The sequence below is a fragment of the Salvelinus sp. IW2-2015 genome, unplaced genomic scaffold (assembly GCF_002910315.2).
Source record: "Salvelinus sp. IW2-2015 unplaced genomic scaffold, ASM291031v2 Un_scaffold83, whole genome shotgun sequence".
In the NCBI taxonomy this organism is placed as follows: domain Eukaryota; kingdom Metazoa; phylum Chordata; class Actinopteri; order Salmoniformes; family Salmonidae; genus Salvelinus; species Salvelinus sp. IW2-2015.
In genome coordinates, this window is record NW_019942514.1 from 2,034,852 (window position 1) to 2,050,723 (window position 15,872).

General features: G+C 43.0%; 1 protein-coding gene across 1 annotated transcript in view; it reads left to right on the forward strand.

Annotated features, from left to right (window-relative positions):
• Positions 1–10,793, forward strand: part of ctsl.1 (cathepsin L.1) — a 29,828-nt gene extending 19,035 nt beyond the window's left edge. Inside the window, exons 4-8 of the mRNA XM_024135090.2 lie at positions 1,159–1,356; positions 2,622–2,787; positions 3,358–3,466; positions 3,732–3,833; positions 9,973–10,793. Of these exons, the coding sequence (XP_023990858.1) occupies positions 1,159–1,356; positions 2,622–2,787; positions 3,358–3,466; positions 3,732–3,831 (573 nt within the window). The 3' untranslated portion in view covers positions 3,832–3,833; positions 9,973–10,793. The remainder of the gene's footprint in view (positions 1–1,158; positions 1,357–2,621; positions 2,788–3,357; positions 3,467–3,731; positions 3,834–9,972) is intronic.
• Positions 10,794–15,872: the final 5,079 nt, after the last annotated feature.

Below are 15,872 nucleotides of genomic sequence, written 5' to 3' on the forward strand. Positions count from 1 at the left end.
AACGACGGAATTTATCGAACAAAAGGACCGTTTGTGATGTTTATGGGACGTATTGGAGTGCCAACAAAAGAAGATCTTCAAAGGTAAGGCATGAATTATATCGCTATTTCTGCATTTCGTGTCGCGCCTGGCGGGTTGAAATATGAATGTCATGTGTTTGTTTGGTGGGGTGCTATCCTCAGATAATCGCATGGTTTGCTTTCGCCGTAAAGCCTTTTTGAAATCTGACACGTTGGCTGGATTAACAACAAGTGTAGCTTTAATTTGGTGTATTGCATGTGTGATTTCATGAAAGTTTAATATTTATAGTAATTTAATTTGAATTTGGCGCTCTGCCATTTCACCGGATGTTGTCGAGGGGTTCCACTAGCGCAACGTCTAGCCGTAACAGGTTTTTAACAACTTAAAGCAAAAGAAAATCTACAAAAACTGTTTTTTGCTTTGTAAATGTAATATATTACAGTTTTTAAAATATATTTTTTAAACATTTCTAAAAACCTGTTTTTGCTTTGTCATTGTGGGGTATTGTGTGTAGATGGATGAGGGGAAAAAACGATTTTATACATTTTAGAATAAGGCTGGAAAAAGTCAAAGCGTCTGAATACTTTCCGAATGCACTGGACCACACTGTATGTATAAAGATATTTAATAGAGACTACATTAAAAATAAGTGAGAATTTACAAAATTATCCAACGGATAATAATCATTTTCTAGGGGGAAAAGTATAGGTCCTAAAACACAAGTTTGCACCTCCTTTTTTCATTTAGGCCACGGCTCAGGCAGCCAAGTGGACACAAGGCTCTTTGGCTCATCTCAGTCACAAATAGGAATAACTTTGCATCTGTTTCTGATTAATAAGCAATGCCATGCTGGTGAGTGGTAACATTCAAATAAACCCATTCCTGAAACGAAACGTAGGGTGTCATATCACAGGAAAATATATCACATTCACACGGATTTGCACGAAGTTGGCAGTTTGGATTTGTCCCAAAACATCATACTTTGACTAAAACAATAACTTATTGACGTTGTGTAATATCATGGGTAAGCTCTGGCCATCGTCTCTCAGCTCGAAAAAGTAGATATCTACTGGTGTGGCCGTTTAAGTGTACTTTTTCTCCCCCCCACCTCCTTCCTTCCATCCCTCCCTCCCTCAGACTGGCTCTTTGGAAGGCCAGCACTACAGGAAGACCAATAAGCTGGTGTCCCTCAGTGAGCAGCAGCTGGTTGACTGCTCCGGTGAGTTCGGCAACATGGTCTGCATGGGCGGTCTCATGGACCAGGCCTTCGAGTACATCAAGTCCTTGGCCCCTGGAGGCCTGGACACTGAAGACTCCTATGCCTACCATGCTGAGGTGAGCATTGAACAGTGGGCAGGGTTGTGTTCATTAGGACCACACGTTTAAAAACATTTCAGTTCATTTTCTTCCATTTGGTACCTAATGAATACACCCCAGATCTTGATAGAAGTTGTCTTTAGGTACAGATTTGCATCAGATGGCTCTCCCTAAAGCCCAATGGTTAAGCATTAGAAATGAGAAATGCCAAACTGACCTTAGATCAGTGTATAGATAGGATCAAATTCATCCTTTCACGCCAGCCCACATCAGCCCCACACAGAGCATAAATTCTATTCTTGAATTTTAATTTAATTTGAATTGAAGTAATAAACAGGATACAAAATTGCAATTCGAATTTGAATGAAAGGAAATAGAATAGAAAAGTGAAATTCAATTCTAATTATTCTATTCCGTAATAGGTGTAGTCTATACAATCCTACATCTTGTACATAAATACATCAAACATGTTATTATATACATGCATATAAAATATTGTTGAAACAATTGATTATCAGGACAAACTTTTAAAATGTGAATGATCAAGGAAAACAAAACTTGTATGTGAATATTCTAAGTTGTTATATTTCATTAATCACTTAATGTTCTTAAAATATGGGGTAAAAACTACATTTCCCAGAATGCATTAGTTGAACCCTCAAGTTGACCCTGAGGCCTTCAAAAAGAAGCCAAACAAATAAAAATGGTTGGTGTAAATATATTTGGCTATAATAAACACTAAGGTTAAAAGAGTATGAACATTGTTTCCAGAGAAAGGTCATATATTCTTTGGTATCTGCAAGAATGAACTGTCAGATTCAATGAAATTCATGTTCTATGACTGAGTGGAATTTATTTTAATTGCACTGAATTCAATTCTACTTCCTGTCACTCAAATTCTAATTCTAGGTATTGTGGGGTGTGGCCATTTCGATTCTAATTTCAATTCATTAATTGAATTGGAGTCAATTCCAACATTCTGAATTGACCACCTCCTAACTCAAGGAAGAAGCACAACAGTGACATCTAGTGCAAATGCTTAGTGGTGCAGTATAATCAGACAAGGAGCAGACAGTTGAGAGCATTATTTTACAATGACACATTTAGGTGTGGATATAATATATGTGCTTACTTATACTAGTTCATGCTATTTTTGGCCAATTTTAAGAATACTTATTATTTTAACGTACAGTCAAAATAATGCTTTTCTACTGAACTTTTGCCATAAACAATTAGCAACTACATTTCTACAGTGTATATTTAACAATGTCTTTCTATGACAGGACAAGAAGTGCCACTACAAGCCAGACAGTCTGGGTGCCACCTGCACCGGGTATGTTGACATGACCAGCGGTGACGAGAGCGCCCTGCAGCAGGCCGTGGCCACCGTCGGACCTGTGTCTGTAGCCATTGTTGCTGCACACTCCTCCTTCCAGCTCTACAAATCAGGTGAGGTCTTTTTTAGACATGCCTCTTTCCAGATGAATAAGGTTAGGCCTTTTAAGACCCGGCTCTCTCTAGATCAATCAGGACCTACACTTGTCATCTTGGTCAAACTTTAAACAAACTATAACTTATAAAGCGTAATAAACCCTTCATAAACCCTTTATAAACCCTTTATAACCTTAGCCCTTTAGCTAGGTCATGACATCTGGTTCTTTAACAAATGTGGCATAGGTTTTATACCACCCTTTAATTAGTATGACATTTTCTCATGAATTATTTAAGGATTTATGTAGGTAGGCCTTTGTAAAGGGCTTATGAACGCTTCATTGAGACGCCATAAGTTATGGTTCATAACTGTGTACTGAATGATCTGTGACTTGTTATCATCTTTCTTAGATGTACAGTAACACTCCTTGTGTGTTTTGTAGATTGAAAGCAATGTATTGACTTGGGCGTCAACAGTCCTGATACATATCCTTTGCAAAATATTCAATATGTGACACATATAAACTGATACCAGGCTGATTGTGTGTACAGTATATTGAGAATAACCGAACGGTTGTTCATTCCCAGGTGTCTATGATGAGCCAGACTGCAGCAGCGATCAGCTGGATCATGGTGTGCTGGCTGTGGGCTATGGCACTAGTGATGATGGCCAGGACTACTGGCTGGTGAAGAACAGGTAAACAACATACTGTACGCTGTATGAAATCAAGCTAGGCCTATCTGATTGGTCAAGAGCAGCCATAAGCCAATGGTGTTGCAGTTGCATCTCCTAATCTCAGTACTGTCAGAGATGGGCTCTCTTATTAGTTAGAATGGGATCGAATGTGCCAAGAACAAACTATGATGCTTAAAACAGGTGGTTTAAGCGGTCCAACACACTAATATCAATGTTGCTATGCCATTGCTAAATGCTAAGTGTTTGCTTGATGTGTGTGTTCTAGCTGGGGCCTTGACTGGGGAGATAAGGGCTACATAATGATGTCCAGGAATAAGCACAACCAGTGTGGCATCGCCACGGCTTCCAGCTACCCCCTGGTCTAAGGGTGAGTCTTGCGGGCATCGGTGTCTATTACAACGACTGTATATCTATACTCGCTTACTATCTCATTAGTTACCATAGCATTAGATCACAACTATATCTATAGTTTAATAACCAAGGGCTCTATTCATTCCGTATCGTGGAAGTTCAGCTTGACTGAAATTTTAAGGCAATTTTCCTGTGTCAGCAGAGACTTCGTTCACTGCTTTAATTACCTTTACATTTCTATCGCGCAATCGGTAACGCTTCGGCGATACAGATTAAATAGACCCTACTAGCAGTGTCTATCCCAATTATTCAAATGGATAACATGACACAGCTTTACTGTGTGTTCTCCCTCTCAGACAGAAGGGCTTTTGTGTACTGAGTAAACATTCATACTGGATTGAAGCAGACCCAGAAGTAAACTAAACGTATATACTTTGCAAGGCCAAAAGTTAATTCCATTTGAAAATTCATCACACATTTTCCCACACAAACATATCAAATCAACTTAAAACCTGTTTGGGCTGCAATCCCCACACAGGTACACCTATGACAACTGCCATTTCAAGTGCAGGGCGCGAAATTCAAAATCTATTTTTTTTWAATATTTAACTTTCACACATTAACAAGTCCAATACAGCATATGAAAGGTAGACATCTTGTGAATCAAGCCAACATGTCCRATTTTTWWAATGTTTTACAGGGAAGACAAAATATGTAAATCTATTAGCTAACCACGTCAGCAAAAGAGAGCACTTTTCTAACTCCATCAGTTTTTTACTCCGTCACTAGCTATCACTAATTCGACCAAATAAAGTATATATAGCCACTAAGCAAGAAACCACTTCATAAGATGACAGTCTGATAACATATTAATTGTATAGCATATGTTTTTTTTGAAAAATTTGCATATTTATGGTATAAATCATAAATTACATTTCAGCTACAATCAGAAATTGCACCGAAAGCAGCCATAACATTTACAGACACCAACGTCAAATAACTAATTACTCATCATAAAACATATCTGAGAAATACATACTGTGCAGCAATTGAAAGACAGGATTCTTGTGATTCCAGACAATATTTCCGATTTATTAAATGTTTTAYAGCGAAAACAAAATGTAGCGCTAWRTTAGCATAGCCACRMYAGCCAGAMMCASYTGGGCGCSCRCGACCAGTTSACATGCACGACAGATATATGAAATAACATTATAAATTGGGTCTTACTTTGGCTGATCTTTCATCAGAATGTTGATCAGGGTGTCCTTTGTCCAGATGAGTCGTTGTTTGGAGTCAGGATGGCAACTGTCCCTTCTCACTTAGCATTGGCACTGGTCGACTGGCACGGATTTGTCCAACGTTAAAAAAGTCAGAGAACGGAACACGCAAAACTCCCGAAAAAAATTCAAATAATCTGATTAAACTATATTGAAAAAACATACATTACGATGATATGGTCTCATTTATCAAATAAAAACCCAGCCGGAGATTGTTCCCGTCCAAAACAGCAGCAAAACAGAACACAATATCACTCCCAAGACGCGCGCTTCAGACTTCCGGAAGTGGTCGGTCACGTCAAAGAAATAGCTCTTATTCAACCTCTGAACAAGATATTCACTAAATTTCTTCTCTCATACCCTCTTGACACCCAGAGCAAGGCGTACGGAGTGTACGTAGGGTCTTACGTATAATGACCATGTATAGGCATAACGTTGAAGCGAGCATAGATTTCTGACATTCTACTTCTTGGTCAGGGAAAGTGCTGCCAAATGACTTCTGTACCACTCAGAGAAAAAATTAGAACGGTTTTAGAAACTAGAGATTGTTTTCTATCCAATATTAATATTAATATGCATATTGTAAGAGCAAAAATTGATTAAGAGGCCGTTTGAAAATTGGCACATATTTTCCAGTTTTTCCAATACGCCCCCTGCAGCCATAACAGGTTTTAATTAATCGTTGTAATGCACAGTGATTCATGCACACTACAGATGTAGTATCTTAATTTAAGACAGTTTTCCACAGCATGAAAATAATCCTGCAGCAACAGGATATGTTAATATGTTAACTGCAACAGGGTGATCAAATGAAAGGGGAATTTCACCATGGGGAATTTGGGCATGTTTTCATCATTGCCCAGAAGCAAGGTGGGTCTGAGCTTTGCGCGCTGAATGATACACCCTATGACAGCTTCTGGTATATTATTGGGGGGGGGGTCTGAAAATAAATGTGGTCCTGCTCGGCTCTATGTGATACTGATCACACTCCAGACGTAGGATCTTAATTTGAGCCAGTTTGCTACAGCAGGAAAATTTTCTTGCAGCAACAGGAAATGTGAATTATTATATGGATTATAATTAATGCCATTTTTTTGTAGAGATTGATACATTTTACATTAGGGCAAATCAAGTCTGACATTTTTAAGTGGAAATTACAAACTTTAGAAACTTTTTAAACCTTGAATACACTACAAGTTTGCATTTCCTGCTATGCAGGAAAATTCTCATCAACAAAACAGTGTTCAAATTAAGATCCTACATCTGTTTACATTTTTGTGCATGTAGATATCGTTGATCTTGTTCGATAGAGCCATTGGACGTCTTTCTGTGATGTTCCTATTGGCGGATGAATTGCTAAATTAACAAGCTGACACATTTTTTTTCTAGTCTCTGAAAGACTACAACTCGTGTGGGGTGGTGCCTTGTGCTCTGGGCACCATCTCTCACCCAAGGCAGGCTTTTTTGAAAGGGAGGCAGACACTAACAGCACAATCCTTTGGGCAAAACTGAAAGAACTGACCAGACTGCAATGACTTCAAGTGATTCCTCTCATCAACACAAATTTGACAATGGAGCATTTTTTTTAATGTTAATTTAGCTCCATGGTGACATTCAACCATAGATATTTCAACCGGAAGAGGTTTCAAAACAAATAGTTGGATTTAGCTAGAAGCTGAGCTACAACTGATGCCGGCAGCAAAAGGGCAGATGCCAAATACGGTGGCTAACTAAGTAAGTTATTCTTACTGCAAGCCACCTAGCTAGCTAACTTTAGATTATCTACTAAAACCCATATTGTGTATTGCTGACTAACGTTAACATACTACTATGTTACAGTAGGGGGAAATTATTATTATTAGTAAAATCTCTTCTCTTTTTAGTCGTAGATACAGTGCATTTGGAAAGTAGTTAGACCCTTTGACTTTTTCCACATTTTGTTATGTTACAGCCTTATTCTAAAATTGATTAAATTCATTTTTTTCTTCATCAATCTACACACAATACCCCAGAATGACAAAGTGAAAACAGGTTTAAGGAATTTTAGTAAATATATAAAAAATACATAAATACCTTATTTACATAAGTATTCAGACCCTTTGGTATGAGACTCGAAATTGAGCTCAGGTGCATCCTGTTTCCATTGATCATCCTTGGGATGTTTCTACAACTTGATTGGAGTCCACCTGTGGTAAATTCAATTGATTGGACATGATTTGGAAAGGCACACAGCTGTCTACATAAGGTCCCACAGTTGACAGTGCAAAAACCAAGCCATGAGGTGGAAGGAATTGTCTGTAGAGCTCCGAGACAGGATTGTGTCGAGGCACAGATCTAGGGAAGGGTACAAAAAAATGTCTGCAGCATTGATAGTCCCCAAGAACACAGTGACCTCTATCATTCTTAAATGGAAGAATTTTGGAACGACCAAGACTCTTCCTAATGCTGACCGCTCGGCCAAGGTGAGCAATCAGGGGAGAAGGGCCTTGTTCAGTGAGGTGACCAAGAAATGGATGGTCCCTCTGACAGAGCTCTAGAGTTTCTCTGTGGAGATGGGAGAACCTTCCAGAAGGACAACCATCTCTGCAGCACTCCACCAATCAGGCCTTTACAGTACAGTAGAGTGGTCAGACGGAAGACACTCCTCAGTAAAGGCACATGACTTGAACTTTGCCAAAAGGCACCTAAAGGACTCTTAGACCCTGAGATTCGCTGGTCTGATGAAGCCAAGATCGAACTCTTTGGCCAAGCGTCACGTCTGGACGGGACGGTGAAGCATGGTGGCAGCATCATGCTGTGGGGATGTTTTTCAGCGACAGGGACTGGGAGACTAGTCAGGATCGAGGGAAAGGTGAACGGAGCAAAGTACAGAGATCCTTGATGAAAACCTGCTCCAAAGCACTCAGGACTTGGGGCAAACGTTCGCCTTCCAACAGGACAACGACCCTAAACACACAGCCAAGACAACACAGGTGTCTCGGAATGTCCTTGAGTGGCCCAGCCAGAGCCCGGACATGAACATGATCGAACATATCTGGAGAGACCTGAAAATATCTGTGCAGCGACGCTTCCATTCAACCTGACAGAGCTTGAGAGGATCTGCAGAGAAGAATTGGAGAAACTCCCCAAATACAGGTCTGCCAAGCTTGTACCGTCATACCCAAGAAGACTCGAGACTGTAATCACTGCCAAAGGTGCTTCAACAAAGTACTGAGCAAAGTGTCTGAATACATTTACATTTACATTTAAGTCATTTAGCAGACGCTCTTATCCAGAGCGACTTACAAATTGGTGCATTCACCTTATGATATCCAGTGAATACTTAAGTAACTGTGATTTATTTTAAATACATTTGCAAAAACTAAAAAAATATATGTTTTTGCTTTGTCATTATGGGGTATTGTGTGTAGATTGATGAGGGGAGAATTTAAAATAAATCCATTTTAGCATAAGGCTGTAACGTAACAGAATGTGGAAAAAGCCAAGGGATCTAAATCATTTCTGAATGCACTGTATGTTTACTAAACAGCAAGCTACAATGTTACAACCAAGTGCTGGAACCCAAATAATTTTTAATCGTTTTGTTCCACTGTTCCGACCAGCAAATTAAAGTTCAGAACCGGTTCAAACCCCCAAAAAGAGTGGTTTATATCTTTCCTTTCTGCTCCTTTTTAAACCTGTGTAATCAACATTACATCACTTCACCAATGTATAGAGCAGCTTGCTATGTGCATGCATTGGACAGACAAGTGTAGTGTAGGGTGCGACATGCGACTGACATTTTGCATGTGAGGAGAGTGCTGGGCATCTTGTTCTTATGAGATGTATTATCTGAATTAGGCCCATGGAATTATACCTACGGAGGAGCGGCTTCTTTGAATGTCTTTGAACTTCAGAGAGTTGCCTTAACTAATGTTGGACGAGAGCTAACCCTTGATCAGGACTCACATTTCCATTACATTACACATAATGCCACCTAGAGTTTTTGAGAACTAGACCAGAGCTACCATAGCTAGCTAACAAGCTAGCTAACAAGCTTGTGTGTGCAGAGCGGCACCAGAATTAAAATGAAAACACATCTTGCCTTTTTGTAGTTAATACATCCAATGTGAAATGAGATAACTAATAGTATCCTTAACTAGCATTGAAAATGTTTATCCATTCTCGAATAAAAAAATTATCTCCCTTATTTCTGAATCACGCCTGTAATGTCAGTAGCTACAGTAGACTATGCATGCTTCGGAGGGAGGGGGAGATAGCAGATAGCCTACACGCTCATCTAATAACTTAGACTCACACCAACTATGGAAGTCTGTTCGGGTCGTTGCGTGTCAAAAACATACAGGTTAAATAACCCTATTTGACCCTTCAAATAACACTGGACTGAGTGACAGTGAGGGCTTTGCATTGGCACTTTGTTGCATTTTTTTGTGGGACTGGGAAAAAAATGCCCTGATTGTAAAAGAAAGTTATTATCTGGTTCCTTGCTGTTAAAATAACGGTTATGTTCTGGAACCGTATAGATCACTTTCATTCTTGGTTCTGGTTTTGTTGCTCAAAAAATGTAGTTATTTTCCGGTTTTACTTTCTGTTCCCTGAACCAGTTACAACTCCTGGTTACCACCAGCCACCTAAAGCTAGGTTTACCAGCAAATGTTAGCACATGACTGGAGTTATCTAGCTAGTTAGCCTGGTGCCTGCTAACTTGTTATTGTTTTCTTTCTATTAGGCTAGATATTGTTCTAAATGTAATCTCTGTACCTGTGCACATGTATGCATGTTCAATTAGTCTACGCTAATGTTGATGTTAAGCTGGTACAGTTCAACTGCCATTCAAATTGTACAATAGACTATCATTTATCTTTTTTTGTCTTACAGACAATACCATTTGGTGCCTGGGATTCTTCCTGAAGATGGAAAGTAACAGAATTGATTTGTCTGCGTGTGTTATTGTATCAGAACCGTATCCCGTGAACTATATCCCTCTTGATGGATTGGACATTATGCTGGATTTGAAGCAGAAGATGACTCAAGAGGAGCTGAATGGCAGTTTGATCATGACAACACTCCTCCCACAGGCTGTGCAAGTATTCCCTGAACTTTACATACGGTATCTTACTGTATGTTTCTTTGTGAATTGCAATTTCATCATGAGCACCTCTCCCATCATTTGCTGATCACCAGTTCTCTTGGCTACAAATTGTTACACCAGAAAGTAATTTAACCAAAGATTTTTGGTATCCGTTACTGGGAGTTACAGGATAGTTACTGTTTGGTGTAGTAGCACAGATCATTTTTGACCAACCTTAGCGATGCTGTCTTCATCCTCGACTTGTGGGAACAGGAGTCTCATAAAATGTCTGTGACCAGTTGTCGGGAGTCAGTTTGAATTCAGAAAATTCTCAGTTATCTCATTGATCGACACGGATGTCTGTCATCATGACATGCGGCACTTTGGGGTAGACACCCAGCTGTGCTACACCAAACAGTACCTATCCTGTAACTACCAGTAAATTATACCAAAAATCTTTGGTTAAATCACATTATCTAGTGTAACAATCTGTATCTACAGTTCTCTGTACTACACTGTTCATGCTGTATTTTCTGTATGTTACTTTTACTGTATAACATTATTGTTGAATACCAAGTTCTCTTTTTGAGTTAGTATTAAATATTGTACACTCCCCTGTATTTTAGATCTTGACAAATAAACATTATTTGGATATATCTGAATGTCTAACGTGTGTGATGCTTCAGAGCCCTGTACAGCTTATAATAAATATATTCTGTGTATCCATAAAGGCAGACAAATGTCGAGGATTGATAGAAAATAGTTATATTTATTTTATGGGGGTTCTACATGTTCTTATGCTGAGACACACTGTCCTTTCTCCACCTTCAGCACATTAGCAATGTTGTTTGGCATGGTAGGCTGTAACGGTGGTCCTCCTCCTCTTCAACCGAAAAGGAGGAGTATTGAGGGAACCAAGGCGCAGCGGGTTGTGAACACATAATATTTATTAAATAAACAAAACAGACAAAGACGAAAACGATCTATACTTGAATAAACTACAAAACAAATAAACGATGAAAACAGACCTGGACACGAACTTACATATAACGTGAAGAACGCACGAACAGGTACACGACTACAAACAAACGCTACAGTCCCGTGTGGCACGAACATACATACAGACACAGGAGACAACCACCCACAACGAACACTGTGAAACAACCTACCTAAATATGACTCTCAATTAGAGGAACGCCAAACACCTGCCTCTAATTGAGAGCCATACCAGGCAACCCTTAAACCAACATAGAAACAGACAACATAGAATGCCCACCCAAACTCACGTCCTGACCAACTAACACATACAACAAACTAACAGAAATAGGTCAGGAACGTGACATAACCCCCCCTTAAGGTGAGAACTCCGGGCGCACCAGCACAAAGTCTAGGGGAGGGGTCTGGGTGGGCATCTGACCACGGTGGTGGCTCAGGCTCCGGACGCTGTCCCACACCACCATAGTCACTCCCCGCCTCTGTATCCCCCTCCCAATGACCACCCTCCAACTAAACCCACCTAGATGAAGGGGCAGCATCTCCGGGAATAAGGGCAGCAGCTCCGGGCTGAGGGACTCCGCAGGTCCGGGCTGAGGGACTCCGGCAGGTCCGGCTGAGGGACTCCGGCAGGTCCGGGCTGAGGGACTCCGGCAGGTCGCGGGCTGAGGGACTCCGGCAGGTCCGGGCTGAGGACTCCGGCAGGTCGGGCTGAGGGACTCCGGCAGGTCCGGCTGAGGGACTCCGGCAGGTCCTGGCTGAGGGACTCCGGCAGGTCCTGGCTGAGGACTCCGGCAGGTCCTGGCTGAGGACTCCGGCAGGTCCTGGCTGAGGACTCCGGCTGATCCGGTCTGGCGGAAGGCTCTGGCTGATCCGGTCTGGCGGAAGGCTCTGGCTGATCCGGTCTGGCGGAAGGCTCTGGCTGATCCGGTCTGGCGGAAGGCTCTGGCTGATCGGTCTGGCGGACGGCTCTGGCGGCTCTGTCTGGCGGACGGCTCTAGCGGCTCCTGTCTGGCGGACGGCTCTGTAGGTTCATGGCAGACGGGCGGCTTTGCAGGCTCATGGCAGACGGGCGGCTTTGCAGGCTCATGGCAGACGGGCAGTTCAGGCGCCGTTGGGCAGACTGGCAGTTCAGGCGCCGCTGGGCAGACGGGCAGTTCAGGCGCCGCTGGGCAGACGGGCAGTTCAGGCGCCGCTGGGCAGACGGGCATTTCAGGCGCCGCTGGGCAGACGGGCACACCTGTAGGGAGGAGACGGAGAGACAGCCTGGTGCGTGGGGCTGCCACAGGACCACCAGGCTGGAGAGACCTACAGGAGGTTGATGTTAAGAGGCACCTGAAGGACCGGGCTGTGGGGGAGTACTGGAGCTCTGGTGCGCAGCCTTGGCACACTCCCCCAGGCTGGAATACTACACCAGCCCGTACCCTCCAGAGTGCAGGCACAGGTTGAACCGGGCTAGTGGATGAGCACTGGAGATCTAGTGCCTACTACGCGCACTTCTCTCTTAGGCTCCACTACCCCATTTGCCCGGTACGAGCGGAGCGTAGGCATAGGACGCACTGCACTCCCAGCGCTCCGGAGAACCAGCACGCAGAGCCGGCGCAGGATACCCTGGACCGAAACTGCGTACCGGAGACCAGACGCGCTGAGCAGGCACAATACGCCCCGGCTGGATGCCCACACTCACATGACACTTTCGGGGGGCTGCTCTATAGCGCACCGGGCTATGGGCACGCACTGGCGACAACCGTGCGCTTAACCGCATAACACGGTGCCTGACCAGTGACGCGTTGCTTATAATAAGCACGAGGAGTGCGCTCAGGTCTGCTACCTGGCTTAGCCACACTCCTCTCTAGCCCCCCCAAAGAAATTTCTGGGGTTGCCTCTCGTACCTGTCCCGCTGCCGTGCTGCCTCCTCATATCGCCGCCGTTCAGCTTTCGCTTTCTCCAGCTCAGCTTTGGGGCGGCGATACTCCCCAGCCTGTGCCCAGGGTCCTTCTCCGTTCAAGATCTCCTCCCATGTCCATGAATCCTGGGATCTCTGCGGTTGCTGTCGCTGCCCTTTTCCCCGCTGCTTGGTTCTGGTAATTTGGTGGTGGTTCTGTAACGGTGGTCCTCCTCCTCTTCAACGAAAAGGAGGAGTATTGAGGGAACCAAGGCGCAGCGGGTTGTGAACACATAATATTTATAAATAAACAAAACAGACAAAGACGAAAAACGATCTATACTTGAATAAACTACAAAACAAATAAACGATGAAAACAGACCTGGACACGACTTACATATAACGTGAAGAACGCACGAACAGGTACACGACTACAAACAAACGCTACAGTCCCGTGTGGCACGAACATACATACAGCACAGGAGACAACCACCCACAACGAACACTGTGAAACAACCTACCTAAATATGACTCTCAATTAGAGGAACGCCAAACACCTGCCTCTAATTGAGAGCCATACCAGGCAACCCTTAAACGCAACATAGAAACAGACAACATAGAATGCCCACCCAAACTCACGTCCTGACCAACTAACACATACAACAAACTAACAGAAATAGGTCAGGAACGTGACATAGGCTGAGGAAGCTGAGACTCTGTGCTTGTGGCGAATGGTCTTGTCCCGTCTGTGGTGTACGGTCAGCTGGACAAACCTCTGTCAGAAGTGGTGTAGGGCTCGTAGATCTTAAACACCAATTGTTTGTACCTCTTGCAGATTTGCTGCTACTGCACATCTCCTGGAAAGACATGGTTGTGGTGTTGCCATTTTACACTTTTTGTGGAAGGGACTTAGGGCAACACACCTTTGTTGGTAAAGGTGTTAACCAGTTGAGACCTAAGTATTTGGAGAAGGACAATGAGTGACATTGGGAGCTGCTTTTGAGAGGAAAGATCAGTCAAGAAAGTGAATGGGCTGGGGGGCTGCAGAAGGTGTGAAAAGTTTTATGAGGGCAGTTCTTACACATTATGTACTGTTGTGTATGGAAGATTGGTGAGAAACGGCACCTTTCAATTGTTTTCATACACAACAATACATGTACTGTCTATAAGCACAACAGTGTGTAACAGTTTAACTTTAGTCCGTCGCCCCGACCCGGGCGCAAACCAGGGACCCTCTGCACACATCAACAACAGTCACCCACGAAGCATCGTTACCCATCGCTCCACAAAAGCCGCGGCCCTTGCAGAGCAAGGGGAACCACTACTTCAAGGTCTCAGAGCAAGTGATGTCACTGATTGAAAGGCTATTAGCGCGCACCACCGCTAACTAGCTAGCCATTTCACATCCGTTACACTCACCCCCCTTTCAACCTCCTCCTTTTCGCAGCAACCAGTGATCCGGGTCAACAGCATCAATGTAACAGTTTAACTTTGATCCGTCCCCTCACCCCGACCCGGGCGCGAACCAGCGACCCTCTGCACACATCAACAACAGTCACCCACGAAGCATCGTTACCCATCGCTCCACAAAAGCCAAGGCCCTTGCAGAGCAAGGGGAACCACTACTTCAAGGTCTCAGAGCAAGTGACGTCACCGACTGAAAGGCTATTAGCACGCACCACCGCTAACTAGCTAGCCATTTCACATCCGTTACAAGTGCACAACCAAATACCCCTTCCTCATCTCAAAGACCTATCTGTAAACCTCCCCCAGCCCATTGACTTTGACATATCATTCTTGTCAGTAGTAGCCCTTGACAGGGGATTTCTGTAGATGTGACTTTGTTTTGTGTTTGGAGAATCTGCAGAGAGAAGAATAAGGTGGTTGTCATCTGGCAGGTACTCTGTGATCCTCAGGCTACCTCTAACCACATGTAACCCCACGAACACAAACAAAAACCCATACAAACACTACCTAATTCATGTTTATGCCATGCATACTGTAAGTTGAGCTATCTTAGCAGTTAACTTGTGAATATTTTTGCCAACTTACCTTCACCTTGTGCAGAGCTAGGGGTTCGAAGCACATGCTGGTGGAATAAGATTCTGTACCACCAACAAAACACACAACAATACACAATTTAACCACCTCACTAATTGTATTAGACTGGCTAGCTTAGCACACCAAACACTAACATTTCAATAGTGTCAGCTTGCTGTTAGCTAGCTAGCGTCACTAAATTGGCAGCGTGATTGCTAGCCAGCTGAGAACCAACAAACCAACCATAGATGCATACACATTTATCATTGCTACCAAAACACAGAGAGTGAGTTAGCTATATCAACAATTCTATTTTTAGTAACAGAGTTTTTTCCAGACAAGGTTGGAACAGATGGCTCCCTGATTGAGTTACTCTTACTTGCTAAAGTTAGCTCGATTATATAAGCTAACTTTAGTCAAAGAACAAACAAATAAACATGTTTACTCTGCTGAAGGTAGCTACCAGTCTAGCAGTGACATCCATGGCATAGGTGAAATAGACTTTCAAGTGTGTATCCAAAAGATAGCAAGCTAGCTATATGTGACCGACCGGCTCGATTCGGTCTTATGTACATTGGATAAAAGTAGCTAGAGCTAGAAAATGGTTTATCATACACTACAGGCACAATGGGAAAGTAATTCTGCTTTGAAAGATGATAAACTTGTCACCAGTTTCTTTGCCTACACCCATTCAGCATTGTTCACACCCTCTTAAGCCAGCCCCACCCATCTCTTTAAGGATTCACATGTGAGGTCATGTGCTAAACAGTGAGTAGTGTAGTAAAGATT